Source organism: Lagenorhynchus albirostris, chromosome 7 (genome assembly GCF_949774975.1).
Source record: "Lagenorhynchus albirostris chromosome 7, mLagAlb1.1, whole genome shotgun sequence".
Classification (NCBI taxonomy): domain Eukaryota; kingdom Metazoa; phylum Chordata; class Mammalia; order Artiodactyla; family Delphinidae; genus Lagenorhynchus; species Lagenorhynchus albirostris.
Genome location: NC_083101.1, coordinates 102,076,129 through 102,097,170, shown reverse-complemented (window position 1 = coordinate 102,097,170; position 21,042 = coordinate 102,076,129). Strand labels below are relative to the sequence as shown.

Here is a 21,042-nt window from a genome sequence, read left to right as displayed (position 1 = left end):
ACTCTGCCCTGAACTTGAACCCCAACAATCAGAAAACGATGCTTAAGTTTGGATGTGTCAGCTTCCGCCACTCCACTGCCATCTCTGACCTTCCCAGAGTCCGATATCCCCTCTCCTTCTTTGGATTTCCGGTCTTGGAATGGGTTGCATGTTTTAGTACTTTGTGTGACAATCTCAATTGTTTGCTGGGCTGCGTATTGTACATAATGAGACCAAGACTCATCTCTGACTTGCAAATTCAGTCTCCCTTGCAAGAACGCACAAGGACGCGCATACACAACAAACCACAGTCGTCTTTGTTAATGGTATCTCCTGGTTTAGGACCAGACAATTTTAAAGGGAGTTAAAGGGACTCCTGATTTCAAATGTAATAAAACAGCTTGTTTTCCCTAATGAGAAGGAGAAAGCTTATCAAAAGGGAAGATCTAACAGGAAACAAAGCCATAAACATCTTGACTATAAGTCAATTGTATCTAATGTTACTTGTGGGAATGTAGCCTCGAGAAATCATCAGAGAATTGTATACAAATACATATGCAGGGGCCTATGCATCACAATTGCTTATAATACTGAACTATCAAAAACCACACAGTTGTGAGAACAAACACTAGATAATATGTGTAACTGCTTACCAGTGCATCAAACACAAGGAAGTCATATGCTTCATCGTCTGACATTTCCATCATTATGTTAAAAAGTGCATCTAGCGTATCTTGCAAAAACTGAAGATAAGAAAAAGAGAGGTTATTTGCTCCAGACTGAAGAAATTCGGGACTAATTAGGTTTCAACATAATAGGTTTAAAAATAGCATTTTCCTAAAAATTGGCACACTTGCTTCCCAATTTAGACAAGTTTTATGTTTACACTCATCGGTTTAATTTAAAATATTGAACTAAGGATGCAGTGGCTGTAGTCCTAACTGTGAATATATAAACATACCTTAACAATTTCTCCTCCATCCACCTCCATTAACTTCTTTAAGTTGTGTTTAATGTTCTGAGGGTTCGAACGCCAATTTAACAAGCCTAACAGGTCAACTAGGAAGAACAACCACAAACCATAAACGTTAGACAGGGATTAGCAGAGCAACGCACACCATTTCAGGACACAGTGACAGAGCTCTCTAGAAAAGATCATTGCTCCTAACGGTGGCTAATACCTTATGCAGCCTTTTAATTTACTGCCTCCTACCTAAATCAGAGAAAACCCTGGGGTCTTCTTTCCTTCTTCAGAGGAAAAAAACCAACCACAAGGGCTTCCCTGGTGGTGCAGTGGCTGGGAGTCCGCCTGCCGATGCAGGGGACACGGGTTCGTGCCCCGGTCTGGGAAGATCCCACATGCCGCGGAGCGGCTGGGCCCGTGAGCCATAGCCGCTGAGCCTGCGCGTCCGGAGCCTGTGCTCCGCAACGGGAGAGGCCACAGAAGTGAGAGGCCTGCGTACCGCAAAAAAAAAAAAAAACCAAACAAACGAAAACAAAAACCAACCACAAATGTACAAGAACATAAAATGATGCCCGAATAGAACTCACGTCTCTCATATAAGACATCACAGCCTTACCGATGAAACACTTAAATAACCTTCCTACCTTTAATTTGCTGCATTGCTTAATTTGTCCCTTGTCACTATGTGTATCTCAGTGGATGCAGAGGGGAAAATAAAAACTTATATATGTGCATTGATTCATTTAAATATCATATCCACGCTGTAGAGCAGATTTTATTTATTTTTTACCTTAAAAGATTTTTTTTATATCGGAGTATAGTTGATCTACAATGTTGTATTAGTTTCAGGTGTACAGCCAAGTGACTTAGTTATACATATATAAATATGTATTCTTTTTCAGACTCTATTTCCCATATAGATTATTACAGAGTATTGAGTAGAGTTCCCTGTGCTATACAGTAGGTCTTTGTTGGTTATCTGTTTTATATATAGTAGTGTGTATATGTTAATCCCAACCTCCTAATTTATCCCTCCCCCTGACCTTCCCCCTTTGGTAACCATAGAGAAGATTTTATTTGTTCCATTTTTGAGATGAGGAAACTGAGGTTTTGTGAAATTAAATTACTTGTCTTAGGTCACACAACTGCCAGGGAGTGGTATGAATGGAATTTAATGAGATTTATCTGATTCCCAAAAACCATGTCCTTGCTACTCTGTCATACTGCCTCCCCAGAGTTCTTCAAAGAAATAAACAGATGAGCAGATCAGACGGTTTGCTATCTTGAAAAGAAGGCAGAACAGATGAATGGTCCTTAGCGTAAGTCTGGGACAAAAGTCTTGAGGTGTTTTTGGATCTAAAAATACAGAATTTGGGATCTTTAAGTCCCTTTCAGCTTTAATGTATGTCCAGATACTAAAAGTGAAATAACAGGGAGACAGAGCAGGCAGATGGACTGTTACTACTTTATCGTTTTGTTTAGTGCATCATTTTACTATTTACAGAGCATTAGCTAGTAAAAGTAGCACTATGTACTTTTTAATCAATGGATTTGTAGAAATCTATATTTACAAGCAGCTGAAAATGTATTCTGTTCATTAGAACAGTCAATTTGCTTCACTGTTTGTTTTACTGGCTTGCAGACTGTTCAGTCCCTGGGAAGCCTCCAAAGCCTAGAGACCTCCCACTGTCAACTGAATCAAGTCCCAATGCCAGTCACAGAGGGCAGTAAGGCCCCTCCTATGACCCTCCTGCCAGCCCATCGCAGTCAGACAGATCAACTCCATACTCCCCAAGCTATGGCATGCTCTGCAATCGCTCCCTGTCTTTGCATATGTCTTCCCTTTGTCGGAAATGCCCAGAAATACTTCCAATACTATGTATTCAGTCAGCTGCTACTTGTACTTCAAGAGCCCTCTCAGACATTATTCCCTCTGGGGAGACATACCCAATCGTTCTCTGCTATCTGCACTCCTTGTCCGCATACGTATACATTAGGGCAAACAATTAACAACACACTTGGTATCTCTCTGGCTCTGCCCATACATTGAGACAGTCCAGGGGAGGAACCTTATTGCATTCCTTCTTTTTTTTTTTTTTTTTTTTTTTTGCGGTACGTGGGCCTCTCACCGTTGTGGCCTCTCCTGTTGCGGAGCACAGGCTCCGGACGCGCAGGCTCAGCGGCCATGGCTCCTGGGCCCAGCCGCTCCGCGGCATGTGGGATCTTCCCAAACCAGGGCAGGAACCCGTGTCCCCTGCATCGCCAGGCGGACTCTCAACCACTGCGCCACCAGGGAAGCCCTGCATTCCTTCTTATACCGCATCATAGCACATAGTATTCAATACGTGCTGGATCAAAGATTGACTAGATGGATGGACACAGAACCAGGAGTCCCAAGGAAGCTGGCAGTGTACTCAAGACAGTTCTTCACTTTCTTCATTCCTTAAGTAAGTACTTAATAATAGGCACTGTGCTAGGCCTATCCACTAGGCACTGTCCACTGCCATCTTCCCATCTCCTATTTTTGCCACGTGCTAGTCAACCGGACCGTTCCATTGGTTACCTCACTCCACGCGGGGCTGCCTAAGGAAAAGGATTTGGATACTTCATCATGCTGAAGAGTCACGCAGCAGCTTTAAGAACCTGCAAGGAACCCACTAATCAGTCTAGAGGTTTACCCCCTAGAGATATTTGCATGCCCCATCACTGCTAATATTAGGAATAGATTTGGCATCTGGTGAATCATAAGGTCTTAGGGCAAGAAAAGTGGTGACACGGTGTTACAGAAACAGCCCTAGACTCACCGTGTTTCTGGGATTCATACAGGTTGATGAATAGCTCTGGTTAATTTCATTTGATTGCTGTAGAGTATCTATCCCATCGTATGGATGTACCAGAATTTATCCATTCTACTGTCGATAAACAACCAGTTGGGTTGTGGTTTTGAGCTGTCACAAACAATTCTGCTGCAAACATTCTCATATGCCTATCCGGTATCAGCAGCATTTTCTGAGGTATAAAACTAGACTACAGGGCTTCCCTGGTGGCGCAGTGGTTGAGAGTCCACCTGCTGATGCAGGGGACACGGGTTCGTGTCCCGGTCCAGGAAGATCCCACATGCCGCGGAGCGGCTAGGCCCGTGAGCCATGGCCGCTGGGCCTGCGCGTCCGGAGCCTGTGCTCCGCAACGGGAGAGGCCACAAGAGTGAAAGGCCCACGTACCGCCAAAAAAAAAAAAAAAAGTGGGGAAAAGAAAACTAGACTACATTTCTGGATTACCAAGAATGACCACCTCTAACCATATTAAATACTACCTAAATGTTATCCAAAATTGTCCCAATTTACATCACCGTCAGAAGTATGTAAGAATTGGGACTTCCCTGGCAGTCCAGTGGTTAGGACTCTGCGATTCCACTGCAGGGAGCACAGGTTTGATCCTTGGTTGGGGAACTAAGATCCCACATGCCTCGAGGCCAAAAAAAAAAAAGTATATAAGAATTCACACTACTCTGAATGATAATGCCCAAATTTAGGGTAGTGATTACCTGTCGGAAAGGGTTAGGGACCATAATGTTTAAAAACGAAAAGAATGACAAAGAAAAACCCTAAGTTTTGGAGTTACAGATATCTGTTTTCGGACCCAAGTCCACCACTTATGAGTTTCGGCAAAATATTTCACCACCTCAGCTCGGCGCTCTGATCAGTAAACTGAGGTTAATAACGACAACACTGGTGTCTTCCCGTGCTAGGCTGTCGGTGGGTAAAATGAGATGTCTGTGAATGGCCTGGCACAGGTCCACACCTGCAGAGACTCGACTCCTCTCTTCCTCTCCTCTATCCTCACCTTCCATATGGGCCCAGCAACAAAATGATCCCATATACATCAGTCTGTTCTAGTTTTGAAATAATTCATAAAATAATGAAGGTGCCTACAGGCTCTGTTTGTAACAAAGTCCAGTGGCTTTTAACTTTGGAGTCTGAATAGCCCTCCAAAGGCTAAGGAGAAACGCCTTTGGTCATGGCCTCCGAGTGAAAGGAGAACAGCTACCCTCCTCTTGATCAACAAATGCCCTCATAGAGTTGACGATTTATTCATATTCCTCAGCATCTTCTTTCTCAGAAGAAATTGAATTGGTTCTTTATCACTCCCATCAAATTAGAAGAAAGCAAACACACTTATTATCTGTCACTGGGAATGCCCCATTTTCTCTGATGCCCACGATGTCACCTCATCTTCCCCAAATCTGTCCCCTCTTCCTACCCCCATCCAGGTTGACAGTAGGTCACCCCGCTCTGGCTTAGGTGAGTTTGCTTCTTTAAGTCTTCTTTGGGACAGGATATTCTTGGAGACTTTTTTTTTTTAAAGTATGTTGAGTGTTTTTGAGATCTAAACACTAGGAACGGGATGACAACAAATGGAAGAGGACAGTTCTACCCGATGGAAGTTTCTGTGATGATGGGAACGTTGCAACCTGTGCTGTCCAGTAGGAAAGTCACCAGACACAGAAAACCACTGAGCACTCGAAATGGGGCGAATGCAACCAAGGAACTGCAGTCATACCTTCACTTGACTTTAATTAATTTAAATTTCGCAAGCTACATAAGGCGCGGGACAGCACAGGTTTGGAACATTTAGAAGATGTGTGATGTTGGTATCAGCACATCAGGTTGAGTACTGCTACCTGTCAATAAGCTTCCTAAAGTTTTGCCTGCGAGCTAATAAACAATGTAACAATATGGTTATCTCTAACCATTATCTCTACTAAGTTAATTTTACAAACTTTTATTACTTGTTTTCTTCAAACCTAGTCTCTAGGAAGGATAATCTACTAGATGTTTGGTAAACGCTGTCTCTTTCGAATATCCCTTTAGAGCCCCAAAAGTACATCGATGCTTTCTCTCATCTACCATCAGAGCTAAAACAAAAAAAACACTTTGACATTTCCTAGTTAAAAATTTGGAAAATACCAGAAAGAATAAAGAAAATAAGAACTATCATCCAAACTTTTAATTATTTTTAGCCTTTTGCTGTGTACATATAATGATGATGATGATGACAACAGTTAATACTCATGTAGTGTTTACAATATGCTACACGTTGCTGCTTTGCTTCTACTTATTTTAATTTACTTCGTCCTTCGAAATAAATACTATCATTACTCCCATTTTAAAACTGAGGAAACCAAGTCACAGAGAGATCAAGTGACTTGCCCAAGATGAACCAGCTAGTAAGTGGCAGGGCTGGGATCTGAACCCAGGCAATAAGGTCCAAATTATCCTCATATATTTAAACAAAACCGGGATTGTACTCTACACAGTGTTAACATTTTCCCATGTCTTTGACTGTTTTGAAATACATTTCACAGCTGCATATATTTTATCATTTAATAACCTTATATACTTTAACCTGACCCCAACTATTGGACATTTAGACTCTGCACTGTTCCTCTATTATGAATCATAGGGAAACATCCTCATATATAAATCTTTGTGCACATCTCCCATTGTCTAGTTAGGTTCCATTTCTAGGGGTCACAGTACTGGGTCAAAGGGTCTGAATACATTTAAGATCTTTGGGGCTTCCCTGGTGGCGCAGTGGTTGAGAGTCCGCCTGTCGATGCAGGGGACACGGGTTCGTGCCCCGGTCCGGGAAGATCCCACATGCCGCGGAGCGGCTGGGCCCGTGAGCCAAGGCCGCTGAGCCTGCGCGTCCGGAGCCTGTGCTCCGCAACGGGAGAGGTCACGGCAGTGAGAGGCCCGCGTACCACCAAAAAAAAAAAAAAAAAAAAAAAATCTTTGATACACCTTGTAAATCATCTCCCATAAACATTATACTACTTAACCCCGTATCAGCAGTTTATTTATGTTTACTTTCTCCCTAACAAGGGTTATATCATTGATACCATTTTCTCGTGGCTTCCATAAAGCTCAGAATGCCTTCTGGCTTAACTTTGTGTTTTGTTTGTTTTTTTTACTAATTTATAGACTTTATTATTTTTTTGAGCAGTTTTACGTTCACAGAAAAATTAAGCCCAAAGTACAGAGAGTTACCATATACCCCTTCAAGGCTCCAGGGTTTCCCCTATTATTGACATCCTGCATTACTGTGGTACCTTTGTTACAAATGATGAATCAACACTGATAAAGATTATTAACTGAAGTCCATCGTTTAAGTTAGGGTTCGCTCTGTGCAGTAGGCTGTGGCTTTTGACACATGTATAATGACGTGCATCCACGTACCCATCAGGGTATCATTTAGTAAACAGTTTTACTGCCCTAAATATCCCCCGTGCTCTGCCTATTCACCCCTCCCTCTCTCCCCGAGCCCTTTGTAACCACAGATCTTTTCATGTCTCCATAGTTTTGTCTTTTCTCTGGCTTAGTTTTACTTACTTTCCCATGTGTAACAGCTCTGAACCTCACTCTGTTGAGTCTAATCAGTTGTCCAAGTTGAAATCCTATCCATATTCTCTACGCAACCCAGATTCATCAAGATAAACAATACTGACCCGTTCTAAAGATCATCCACATGCTATGTGATCGTTGAGTGGACCTTGTATCTCAGCTGTTTTGTCTACCTTATCACTTCCCTAAGGCAGAGCCCCCAAATCTTCTCAGAGGTCCAAGGGACTGATCCTCCACATAGCACAGGGGACAAAGAATTTCTAAAGCAAGTTCCCGAAGCAGCTATTTCCTGGATCACTATTATTCAGCAGGACTCCTTACAAATGACATAGGTTAAATGAATAAGAAGCTGTTATTGGCTATCAAATGTCATGATATACACAAGAGAAGTGAAAATTGCTATCAGATTTTGTGAGGGGACAAAATGAAGTCTCATTTGAACTCTTCAGCTGATGTTATGGAAAATCTGACTGCTTGGGGAAAAAAAATCGAGAAAGAGGAATCTATATGGGGGACCCTCCCTGCTCTTTGCCATACCTGCTTGGACAGGAGACTGATGTTCCTCTGCCAGTATCCTACCCTTACTACCAACATTTCTTGTTATATACATCATACAGAGCACAGTATTAGAGTTCTTTGCTGCCTTGAAGGAAGGAAACGTAAGACTTTCGAAATTCACAGCCTCTGTTAATGAATACATTTATAGATTTTACCCTATTTAAAAACCACTGAAATACTTTTCATTCTAGTGGAAAGATAGACAAAGAAGCCTCAGGAAGAGCTTTAGCTATCTAATCAGTCCTACCCAGAAAACATCACGTGAAGAGCAGAGAGAAGAATCCAGATAGCCCAGGACCCTACCTCAGAAGACACAGCCCCACAGCGTCCAGTCCCCTGAGTCTAACAAAGAAGCCTAGGAGGACCAAAGAGAAAACTCATTCTGGTGTCACCAGGTCAGCACACCTACCGTTCTGAGTGAGCTTTGTGGAGCAGATGAGGGTGGCGATCTGAAAGCTATCTTTTGTGCTATCCTTGTTTGGCGTAAAGTTGCCTGGGGTTTTGGATGCCTGGAGCTCCTTTTCTTCCATCTCCACTTTGGTTCCAGGCAGGGTCAGGTAGAATTTAGCATCTTCCATTTTCTTGTTGTCACCCTGCAAAGGAAGCATGTTAGGGACACCAAGTGGTGGACAAAATCTCGTATGTACAAATGAAATAGTATCTATCATGAGCGCAGTGTATTTTATCAAATTAGATCCCTTCCAACTCCGAGATACTGGGATACTGTCCCAGAGTTTGAGTCCAGAAATAATTTCAACATTGAATGAAAACAGAATAAGTTATGAACGAGAAGTCAACATTCTAGTCTCTGCTCTAAGTAAATACATAAAGAATAAGGTTGGATTTCACTTTCTTGAACATGTAAATGGTCACAATGATACTTCACTGGGTCCTTTGAGAAGAAATAGCTTGCCATGGCTTCCAACACTATTTTTGAGCTCAGGAGCTGCTAAGGGAAGTACATCTCAAGTGGATTCATCTCAAAAAAGCTACCAACCGTGTGAAAAGCCTCCTGGATACTGTTGGACAAATGAGATCTTCCCAACATCTGCTTTCTGCTCTAAAATCTCAGTGGAAGCGATAGCTCTGCAGCAGTTAGAGGGAAGAATAAGGACACAGCTGATAGGAGAGGAAAGGAGGCCACAGAACGGAGAAATGGTGCCTGGCTTGCGCTGATATGAAAACCACATCCTACCACATCCACCACACTCTAACCCAGCCCAACAGTGCAACTATCAACGCTCCATACAGGCTGATGCAAAGAGCAGAAGAACAGCCCTTGACTGTTCACCTCCACGGACGCCATTTGCACAACAGGGAGGGACCATCCCTTAAAAGACTAAAGGGATGGGAGACCATGCAGCTGGTGTGACCACAGTCCTCCGGGGTTCTAGACTTGAAGGGGCAAACATGTACAGCCCGAGAGACGTTTCTGATATTTGTACACATAAGTCTGAAAGGAGCTTGCAGAACCAATTTCAGGGAGAGTAACTATGTCCTTAGTCACTTTCTGAGGCTCCTTCTTTAGGACCACCTTATAAAGCACCAGATCATGCCTCCCGTCCTGCAGGGTGGTGCCGTCCGGGTTCATCAGCTTCACGAAGGCCACCCCGAAGGCTCGCTCCGATTTATCTCTGGCTGAAAAGACAGGAATACGTGTCTGAGCAGGGCAGGGAGATACCGGGGGCTGATGGCTATGAGAGCTGACGGCACATTTTGCTCTGGGGTTTGGTGTTCAATCGTGCTATAACCAACACAGTTGAGCGAGCCCCAATAAGCCATACGTACTGTCCACGTCACAGACCCCTTGAAGGAAACAGTTCCCTAACTGAAATCTTCTGGTGCCCCCAAGTATGCTCCTTTTCCTATATTTGTGAATGAATGACATCAGTATCGCCTCGGTCACCCAGATCAGAACTGTGGGTGTTGACGCTGACCCCACCCCCGTGGCAGCTCTGCGTCCTGAGCGCCTCTGGAGGCTGTGCCTTTTCTCTCCATCCCTGCTGTTCCCACCTGAGGCCAGGCCACCCTCACCTCTTCCCTGTATTCCCACAAGATCTTCATAACAGATCTCTCTGTCTCCAGCTCTTCTCCACCCTTTGGGGATCTCCAAAATCAAATCTAACCAAGTCAACTGCCCTGCTCCAAAACCTTCCCATGACCTATCTCCCTACTGCTGTTCTAAGACAGACTCCATAAGTATTTTGTTTATTATCTTCCAAGGTTTGTGATGCCATCTAAGATTTCTGTTCCTCTCTTCTTTCCAAGATAGTAGCCCTGGTGCCAGGAGAAGCGGATATGTGTGTCCGGTGGCATTTGGGGGAGGAGGGTCCAGCCTCCTGAGGAAGCCAAGGGCCTCTCTCCTGGTCTTCAGGTGTTAGCCTCTGAGCTCACCATGTCCCCTGCTTAAATGTCTACGGCTGGGGTGACTCGTGGCCTGTTCTCACCACAGGCACACCTCTGAGGTCTGCTGTGACTCGTGTTACCCAGATTGGCTGAGCACAGGATCATACTACAGTTTGTTCATCTGTTCTCCTGTTGACGGCCAATTTGGGGGTACCGTGACTAACGCTGTTATAAATATATATGAAATCACGACCACCAACACCACCCACACAGCATTCTTTAATGGCTCCTCCATAACAGAGTTCAAAAGAACCTTCATCTTTCACGATCTGGCTCTAGCCTGCCTGGAATCAGACCACTGACAGGTCAATCCAGGAACTTACTAGCCCTGTGACCTTGGGCACATACCTAACATCTCTGTGCCTCAGTTTCTTTACATATAAATGTGGATTAAAATGTGTATGGGTCTTACTGATTACTGTAGATACTAAACAAGATGGTGTATAAATAGAGCTTCGCATAGTGTCTGGTACAAACTAAGAGCTTGATGAATGCTAGCTTAGTATGATGGAGAACTGTACGAAATTGCTGATAATTGACTATCTGCTGATACTTGACGATCTGATACTGACCTACAAAAATGGCAATTTCAGATGGTTCAATCTAATATCATGATGGCTCCCACTTTAGCCCTACCGAGCTCACTTTGCTTTTCAAACACATTTCTCCACCAGCACCCTTCACTGGGCTAACTTCTGCTCACCTTCAAGTCTCAGCTAGGATGTAGGAAACCTTACGCATAAATCCCCAGGCAGGGTTAGGTGCTGTGCTTACTCCTTGATGGTCGTTGCTGTAACACGTATCACGTTGATCTGAACTTCATCACCTGTTTTCTTGCTCATCTTCCTAACTAGCCCACAGAGACTTTTCAGAGCAGTGACTGTGTCCTATTTGCTGTCATCTACCCAGGGCCTGGCCTGCAGTCTGGTAGGTAGATGGCATTCAAAAAATTCAGTTTGGAAGGAAGGACTGCATTTTTATGCAGTGCTGAATGAGAACAACACTTCCAGAAATGTTAGGATCAATCTGAAAATAATCAATATTCTCCTCTGTTCACACCTTAGGAAAGTCAACTTATGAACTGTGATCTGAGACTTGAAACAGTTCTTTCATGAAAAAAAATAATTTGGGAAATAACAGATTGAACAGTTCTCTTGCTTCAGGATTTCTCAGCAATGTGGCAACATACATGGTGAATGTCTAAGAGGGAGACATAATATACAAGCACTTTCTATCCCTATTCAACTGGGAAACTCTTTTTGTCAGACAGCATCTATTAGCACTGTAGAACCTTAGCATTCATAGAGCACATTTCAGGGAAATTCTGATATACAATCATAAACACAGATCTTGGAAGCCTAGAAAAATTCATTTTAAGATTTCCTTAGCTTCACTGAATCTTGAAATAAAGATGCCAAGTATCTCATTCTACAGACCCACAAAAGCACTGTCAAGCAAGAGTAAACACTGTTTTGATTGAAACGTGTCGTCGACCTCCTAATACTCACATTCCTGAGATGACCGGTGTCGGAAGGTAAATCTTATATGGCAGCGAGCAACTTCTTCTATAGCAATGGATACCTGCACAATGATAAGGAATATCAATACAGTCCCCTGCACTCACAGTTCGTTTTATAAAATGAGGCACATTTTAGTATCCAATCACAGGAGTAATTCCTAGAGAGTTAGATTTGGTGTAGGGTTTCGTTCGAAGGAGATTTAGCTCTTTTTCAAAACCCAAAGAATCTCAAGAGAAGATCATCTTGGCTGTTCATCATAGATTCTGAAAACGGAGATATTCCAAATTTCTAGTGCTTTCTCAAGTGGGAAGCAGGAGATACTTCAGGGGGAAGAGATCAGTACTTTCAGGTCTGTGTGCAAGACTGCAAGGTGTACATGGATATGTTAATAGTTAGGGCCTATGACAGAAGGAAAAGATAAAATACTGGGGACAAGGAAGCTTTTTTTTTTTTTTTTTTTGCTGCTTACATATACAGAAGAGATGGGGAAACAGAGGCATGGAGCAATGTACAGAGCAGAGAATTTGTAGCAAATAGTTAAATAAATTATGGCATGATTATAAAATGGAATATTATGCAACTATCTAAAAATACACTTCTGAAGGCTTTTTAATGCCTCAAGAGAGTTTGAAAAGGCACAATATAAATTTGTCTGAATGGCGTGATCCAAAACCTATGAAGTATATAAAATTGTGGAAAATGGTTACTTCGGAATTAAGATATTAGTGCAACTTTTTTTTTTTTTAAGTTTTCTACGTAGAGCTCATAAAACCTTGACAATCAGAAAAAGCCGATGTGGATTAAGAACAAGGTCCTACTGTATAGCACAGGGAACTATATTCAATATCCTGAAGTAACAACCATAATGGAAAAGAATATAAAAAAGAATGTATATATATGTATAACTGAATCGCTTTGCTATACAGCAGAAATTAACACAACATTGTAAATCAACTGTACTTCAGTAAAAAACCAGAACAACAAAAAAGGAAAGAGTTGATGGAGTCTGGGGCTCAGAAGAAGTGGAATCCAGTTTAGGCTCCGACACGAGCAGCTAGAGGAACTTGGTCACTTCACTTCTCTGAGTGTCAGTTACGTCATCAGAAAATGGGCTGCTGCAACTCGGACCGTTTGTCGCAGAGCTACTGTGAGGCTCACGCGAGCGGACTGATCTCGAGAGCACTTTGGAATTTGTAAGACACATATTTAAACTGAAAAGAAGCCCAGCTAACTTGATTAGAGGCCAAGAAGGAAAGAAATGTTAGGAAACTGCTTGCACAGTGTGAAAATTTCCAGTTGGTTCTGGACCATCTTGGCAGCCTCTTACATCATTACAACATCAAGTTTCTCTCTTCCAATTTCAACACGTTTACGAACGAGAATGTTACTTAAGGTTTCTGAAGTTTACGAAAGAGAAATGAGCTTCTGCAGAGCTACGATGATCAATTCATTTCTGATTGCACACCACAGGCAACCTATCTAAAACTTCAGGATAAAGGAGGAGCGATTTGTGGGTAAAAAGAAGAAAGGAAGCTAAACGAGGTTTCATATATGATAGGGGTTACTGATGACACATTCTCACCTTGACAGTCTCATACCAACAGGGCTGCTTGACTTGGTAATAGACCACTGATTTGTACTCGGAAATGCCTTCGTATCCAGCACCAGGATGAATTGCTTTCTTCAGATGGAAAGAAAAAATTAGGAGGGGGTAGTAATATCTAGAACACTAAGGGTATTCCACATGGCCAGCACATGCCTTACACTGGCATACATAAGCTGATTACATCTGGGGGTGAACAGTAGAGTGAGAATGAGTTTCCAAGAAAATATGGTGTATATATATACACAATGGAACACTACTCAGCTATAAAAAAAGAATGAAATAATGCCATCTGTAGCAACATGGATGGACCTAGAGATTACCATACTAAGTGAAGTAAGTCAGACAGAGAAAGACAAATATCATATGATATCACTTGTATGTGGAATCTTAAAGAAAATGATACAAATGTACAAAACATTTCTATTTACAAAACAGAAAGACTCACAGACATAGAAAACAAACTTATGGTTACCAAAGGAGAAAGGTAGCGGGGAGGGATAATTAGGAAGTTGGCATTGACATACACACACTACTATATATAAAATAGATACACAACAAGGACCTACTGTATAGCACAGGGAACTCTACTCAATATCTTTTAATGACATATATGGGAGAAGAATCTAAAAAATAATATAGATAGATAGATAGATGCATGGATGGATAACGGAACCACTTTGTTGTATGCCTGAAACTAACACAACATTGTAAATCAACTACACTTCAATAAAAAAAATAATTAAAAAAAAAAGAACGAGTTTCTAGCACTTTGAGGGTCCAAGTGTCTCAATGTGTAGTAGCTAAGGCACCCAGCACAAGCTTAACATTCCTCTTTGCTGGAACTTTTCTTCTCTCTTCCATCCCAGCCATACACTGTCCTTTCTTTCTTTCTTTCTTTCCTCTCTCAGGGAACAGAGGCCTCGAGAGGGTGACCGGGAGCTCCAGCATGTGTGCAGACACACTGCTGTGTGAGGTCCTGTCTATGCTCTGCTTTAAGGACCTGGTGTAGGTGTGGCATGTTCACTAGAACTTAGGGTTGTGTCTCTTCCTAGAAATGAACCACTTACTTCAGTAGCATCAGGCCTCCATGGGGGCCCTTCCAAGCTAGTTAGCAGAGCCGTGAAGATGTGTACTTGAACTCCTGGGGCCAAAGGACTCTCTCAACAGCACAAAGAAATCACTCCCGTACCGTGGCCCACAGCATTCTGCTTATCCCTCAATGCAGAAGACAACTTAGTCAACTGATTCCTTGGAAGATGATCATATCCATGGGGAAGTGCAGGGGTTGTGTACTCGGCTGTGGCCCCGCTGTGAGGGACTCAGTGAATGGGGTGCATTCCGAAGCAGGTAAGTATGCCTCATACAAGAGGAGCCAGATGTCAGCTGGGACAATGAAAGCCTCCCCCTGCCTCTCCTTCTCCTTGATGTCAGAATGAAGAGTCACTTCTGTTGGAGGAAGGCAGGACACCTGTGTCCGTTCCCAGTGCCACCACTAAGTCCTGGGCTTCCCTGAGAAAACAGCTTCTCCTTTCTGGGCTGCAGTTTCCCGATTCCCAAAACTAAAGAGCGTGGCAGTTGACCTCGAACCAAGAGCCCTTCTGGTGTAACAGCTCTAACAGGCGCATCTCCGCTGGTTTAGCCCACCCAGGGGGAGGGCGTGTGTACCTGAAATCCCTGGTGGCTTAAGGTCTTCCTCAGCACAGGAGAAATCATGAAAACAAGAGCCTACATGAATTTATTACTACAATTGGTGACTGCTAATCACAAACTTTAACAGGCTTCCTATTCTTTCCTTGTGAAACACCAAATGTGCTCTACAGTGGAGAACGATTTACATCACGCGCCAAGTCCTGTTGTTGTAAAGGAGCGTGTGACGGCGGCGGGACTGCTGGGGACACCACGTACCTCCAAGAGCCTGCCCTCCTCATCAAACACAGACATGGTCACCTCCACGTTCTTCGGTGTCTTCTTTTTCCCTTTGTCAAACTCCCCATGGATCAGGGTGACGTAAATATCATTCCGAACATCTCCTGCAACATGACAACCCAGCCTGTGAGTGGTGCTGTGTGGAGTCATTTTTAAATTTCAGGATGTAATAAGATGCAAATTATAAGTAAAATATAAAATGTTCTGACTTGGTAATAAACTATTCATACAGCAGAAGTTTCTATGTGTATTGTTCCCTGTAGCTTACCTCATTCTACCTCTCTATATATATCACAGTGTCTGGAGTACAGTTTAGTGTCTATCAGCAGATGAATGGATAAAGAAGATGTGGTGTGTGTACACACACACACACACACACACACACACACACACACACACACACACACACACACACACAATGGAATACTACTCAGCCCGAAAAAAGAATAAAATTTTGCCATTTGCACCAACATGGATGGACTTGGAGGGTATTGGTGAAATAAGCCAGACAGAGAGAGACAAATACTGCATATCACTTGTATGTGGAATCTAAAAATTAAAACAAACTAGTGAATATAATAAAAAAGACACAGCCTCACAGATATAGAGAAAAGCTAGTGGTTACCAGTGGGCAGAGGCAAGAGGGGAGGGGCAAGATAGGGGTAGGGGAGGAAGAGGTACAAACAACTATGTATAAAATAAGCTACAAGGATATATTGTATAGCACAGGGACTATAGCCAATATTTTATACTAACTATAAATGGAATATAACCTGTAAAAATTGTGAATCACTGTTGTACACATGAAACTTACCTAAGATTATACCTTAACTATATTGCAATAAGAAAACATGAGCAATGATTTATCCATAGGGATATTCACTGTGATATTGTTTGTGAATGTGAAAACTTGGAATCATCCTCAATTTCCAAGCACAGAAACAGCTGAATAAATTATGGTACAATAAAATGAAATAATATTGATTTACTCACTTAAAAAATGGACTGAGCATCTACTCTGTACCAAGCACTGTGCTAGGTGTTTGGGAAACGACGGTAAGCCATGCACCAGCCTTGCTCTCATGCAGCTGTAAGTCTGGTGGGCAAGAGAAGCATTCTCAGACAATCACCTGATGAAATGCATCATTACAAAAGAAGGGAAAGGCCAGGCTCGGTGAAAGCATCACACTAAGTCCCAACCTTGTTTGGAAGGTGTGGGAATCTCTCCTTTGAGCTGATATTGGAAGAGGGAGAGAGAATAGCATGTACAAAGGCCCGGAGGCAGTAGATATATGATGGAAGTCTTCAAGTGAGGGGAAAGCTGTGGTGAGATGAGGCTAGAGACAGACATAAGACAAGTCTCCCTGAGGCCTGCAGGCCAAGTGAAGAACTTATACCTTCATCCTAAATATAAACAGAAGTCATGTTTTCAGCAAGGAGGGAGTGGGACGAAATCAGATAGGCATTTATACAAGATCATTCATGCTATAGTGTGGAGAATGAGGCAGAAAGAGCAGAAACAGGAGAACCAGTTAGGAAGCTCTGGCACTTGTCCAGGGAATTGATGACAGTAGCTACAAGTTGGGTAGCAGTAACAGGATGGAGAGAAGAGGGTGGCATTGAGAGGCCTTTGAAAGGGAAAATTGGCAGGTCTCCTCCATTAATTTTGTGTGAGATGTAAAGGAAAGGAGTGTCAAGGGTGATCCTCAGGCTTCATGTTTGTGCAGCTGGATGGATGAGGGGCTGTTCTCTTAGATAAAACACAACAGAAGAGTCAGGTCTAGATGCCCAGGATGACAAGTTCCAAATGTGGATTTTGAGTAAGAAATAAACAAGGAGAAGAGTGATCCAATGGGAAGAGGACCCACTCAAGTCCTGAGGCAGGAAGCAGCTGGATGGATGGTTGTGGAGTTTAAAGGAAGGGTCTTGGGCCTAGAGATCTGGATTTGGAGGCAACTAACACACAGAAGCAAAGTAAGTGGAAGAGATCCACCAAGGGAGGGAACAGAGGGGAGAAGGAAAGGGTCCTGTTACAGATTGAATTGCGCCCCTCCCCCCAAATTCATATGTTAAAGAGGTGAATAAAGTCAAATGAGGTCATATGGCGGGTCCTAACCCAATATGACTCGTGTCCTTATAAGAAAAGATTGGGACACAGACACGCAGACTGAGGGGTGATGGTGGGAGGTCACAGTGAGAAGGGGGCCACCTGCAAACCAAGGAGAGAGGATTCAGAAGAAACAACCCTACAGATACATTGATCTTGGACTTCCGGCGTCCGGAACTGTGAGAAAACAAACTTCCGCCATTTAAGCCACACGGCCCGGAGTATTTTGTTATGGTAGCTCAAGCAAACTAAGACAGGGCATAAGGACCAAAGACCGAGGAGCTCCAACATTTAAAGGTGAGGTCGAAGATGCTCAGGCAGCAAAGGATTCCTGGGAGAGGCCTCAGGGGGATGGAGAAAAAGAGGAGTGTGTGGGATCACAGACAGCGAGAGGGAACATTTCACGGAGGGAGTGGTCAACCCGGTCACATACTGGCCCGAGGCGACCATTACGCTAAAAATATCCAGCGGACTTGGTGACACTGTAATCTTTGGTGACTAGTGACAGCCATTCCAGACAGGATAGAGGGAGACTGGCAGGTGAGGAAACAGAGTATATAATCTCATCCAAGAATTTAGCTATAGGAGAAAGTGCAGGAGAGGGAGAAGTTTAAGATGAATCTGCAGCCTGTTTCAATGATGATGAGAGGGAGCCCAGCTGAGGGATGTGAGCCCAGATCTTATATTCCTCAAACCTGGCCGATTACCAGAATCCCCCGCAGAGTCCCGGTCATACAAACTGCATCAGAGTCTCTGGAAAAATCTGGGAATCGGTATCTTCATATTTCCCAGGTGATCCTGATTGGCTGACCCAAAGACTAGCGTATTTGGGAACCATCATTCGAGATGATTTTTAAAGTCTGTTAATAGCCCTGGAAGTTTATGAACCAATACTACTGAATAGAAAGAATCTTTCCAAGCCAGATTTCCAAGATAAATGCACTTTGTCCAAAAGATAAGCTTCTCTATTTTCGTTTTTCAGATTTCGGTCTTGCTGTAGCAATAAAACTGCCTTCAGTTATAGGAAGAGTATCAATACTTATTTTTATAAACAACAAGAAGACAAAACATTTTCCTAGAATGTTGATGAATAGGTATTAGGGTGAAATGGCCCTGGAAGGGATGAAGTAGGCAGATGAAAAACTACTTTTCATGAGAAAAGAAGAAAATGCTAATCTCAATTTTAGAACCCTTTCATTCATTCCACAAATATACTTTTAACACCCACCATGTACAGAAATGTGTGAGGCATCAAATTATTACTGCTCCTTAATTTCCCAAAGGAGAAACAAGATCTTGTATTAGTTTAAAAGAACCTGAATTTTTATGCAATAAACGGCTTGGTTTTTGAGAATTTTTCTAACATGCCAAAGATTGTTTATTCATATATTCTTTCTTCCTATCTATCAAATATACAACATAATTATATTTTAATAGTTATAACACATATATTTTATATAATACACATATATAAGGTCCCTCGAGGGGATGATTTCCTTTTACCACTATAACAATCAAGAAAGTAAATGGGGACTTCCCCGGTGGCACAGTGGTTAGGAATCCACCTGCCAATGCAAGGGACACGGGTTCGATCCCTGGTCCTGGAAGAGCCCACATGCTGCGGAGCAACTAAGCCTGTGCGCCACAACTACTGAGCCTGCACTCTAGAGCCCATACTCTGCAGCAAGAGTAGCCACCGCAATGAGAAGCCCGCGCACCACAACGAAGAGTAGCCCTCGCTGGCAGCAACTAGAGAAAGCCCTCGCGCAGCAACGAAGACCCAACACAGCCAAAAATAAGTAAATAAAATAAACTTATTTAAAAAAAAAAGAAAGTAAATGGGTTAAATCAGTGAATTCACAAGAACACCTATGCAGATTATCAACAAACAGTGGCAAAAAAAGATGAAACTAAAGTAGGAAACTGCAAAATGTTTACGTTCTTGTCACCACAAGTATGGGGAGAGCCGAGAACATAGTTGGAGCTTAAGCCACTGGAGCAGAAGGTCCAGCTGAGTCTGAGCTGAGTGGGCACATCGCTGGAATTTCCTAGCAAGGAGCTCACGGTGCCGGTGATGTCATCATGAGAAGAGGTACGAGCAGATGAAGCAAATTATTCTCGGGACAGAGAAGCTGTGCTATTTAGCGGTACTCAATGGATGGTCTAGGAAGTATTTCAGAGGGGCTTGTGCAGAACATAAAGAGAGAGCAAAGAGAAATTTCTGAGTACATTTAAAAGCATTCTCTTGGGCTTGCACACTGGGTAGTTTTCTAAGATACTGCAACCCCGTCTCGATCTCCCACCGTCTCCATCTCCCACCGTCTCGATATCCCTGAATGCAAATAACGAAATCTTATGGATCCATGTTGCCTCAAGAGTCCCATTAGAAGGGATGGCTGCATGGAACAAAGTCCTAGAGGACGCAGCACAGGTGAATCAAGCAAAGTGTTTTACCTGGAAGGATTATTTCAGGAAAGCCCATTTTCCGGGCGATTGCTGTGGATCTATCCACCAAGTGTGAAAAGTTTTTCTGAACCTGTGTGAGGTCCCCCGGCAGGAGCTTCAAGGACACCCAAAGTCCTTTAAAGAAAGAAAAGATAAACTTTTAGCTCTTTGTTATGATCCATATAATAAACACACACAAACGCTGAGAAAAATATATGTGTGGTATTGATACAAAAACACATTATTATAAAGATGTAAATTCTCCCCTAGTTAACTTAGAATTTTAATGATACTCCCAACAAAATCACAGTAAGGGGGCTTCCCTGGTGGCACAGTGGCTGAGGGTCCGCCTGCCGATGCAGGGGACACGGGTTCGTGCCCCGGGCTGGGAGGATCCCACGTGCCGCGGAGCGGCCGGGCCCGTGAGCCATGGCCGCTGAGCCTGCGCAACCGGAGCTTGTGCTCTGCAACGGGAGAGGCCATAACAGTGAGAGGCCCGCATACCGCAAAAAAAAAAAAAAAAAATCACAGTAAGATTTCTTTGAGAATTTGACAGAAATGTGAATGGATGTTTACTTTGGGGGAAACAAAATAAAGATAGCCCCTCTCAGATATCAAAATACTGTAAAGTTATAGTAATGAGTGATATTAGTAGAAAAGATACATAAATCAATGGAAACAATGAAATCAAGCACTATTATATACAGCAATTAGCCATACAGCAAAAGAGACATAACAAATCATGAAAAATGGAACAGTTCTATAAACGTGCTGGGATAATTTTCTAGCTACTTAGAATCAATCTAACCTCTCACGACAAATTTTCACTAAAATAAATTCCTAATATAACAGAAAAGTGAACAGATAAAAAGACAGGAAATTGAAGGAAAAAATAAGTGTATCACTATCAAATCTCTGAGTATGAACCATTTTTCTAAGTAGAGAAACAAATGAAGAAATCACAAAAGCAAAAGAATTATCTATACAAACTGAAATTTTGATATACATAAAAAGTAAAAGGTATACTTCATAAACCATATACTACATATGCCTATAAAAGGCATGGTGAAATACTTATAAGAAATTAGAAATTCATACTCATTAGAAGAACATTCAGATCCTCACAA

At 42.6% G+C, this 21,042-nt stretch overlaps 1 protein-coding gene across 8 annotated transcripts in view; it reads right to left on the bottom strand.

The window, feature by feature from the left end:
* LOC132523872 (dedicator of cytokinesis protein 5-like) overlaps positions 1 to 21,042 on the bottom strand; it is a 112,745-nt gene that overhangs the window by 78,224 nt on the left and 13,479 nt on the right. For 6 of the 8 annotated variants that reach the window (XR_009541680.1, XR_009541681.1, XR_009541678.1 and 3 more), the window contains exons 6-13: positions 19,925 to 20,050; positions 15,343 to 15,467; positions 13,414 to 13,512; positions 11,820 to 11,892; positions 9,440 to 9,543; positions 8,315 to 8,498; positions 941 to 1,038; positions 633 to 722 (exon numbers count right to left, since the gene is read on the bottom strand). Coding sequence is in view for 4 of the 8 variants with exons in the window: in XM_060155687.1 (XP_060011670.1) it covers positions 633 to 722; positions 941 to 1,038; positions 8,315 to 8,498; positions 9,440 to 9,543; positions 11,820 to 11,892; positions 13,414 to 13,512; positions 15,343 to 15,467; positions 19,925 to 20,050 (899 nt within the window). In the remaining 4 variants the exon portion in view is untranslated. Of the gene's footprint in view, positions 1 to 632; positions 723 to 940; positions 1,039 to 8,314; positions 8,595 to 9,439; positions 9,544 to 11,819; positions 11,893 to 13,413; positions 13,513 to 15,342; positions 15,468 to 19,924; positions 20,051 to 21,042 lie in introns of those variants that run through there. The other 2 variants (XM_060155690.1, XM_060155689.1) reach the window with 2 other exon arrangements.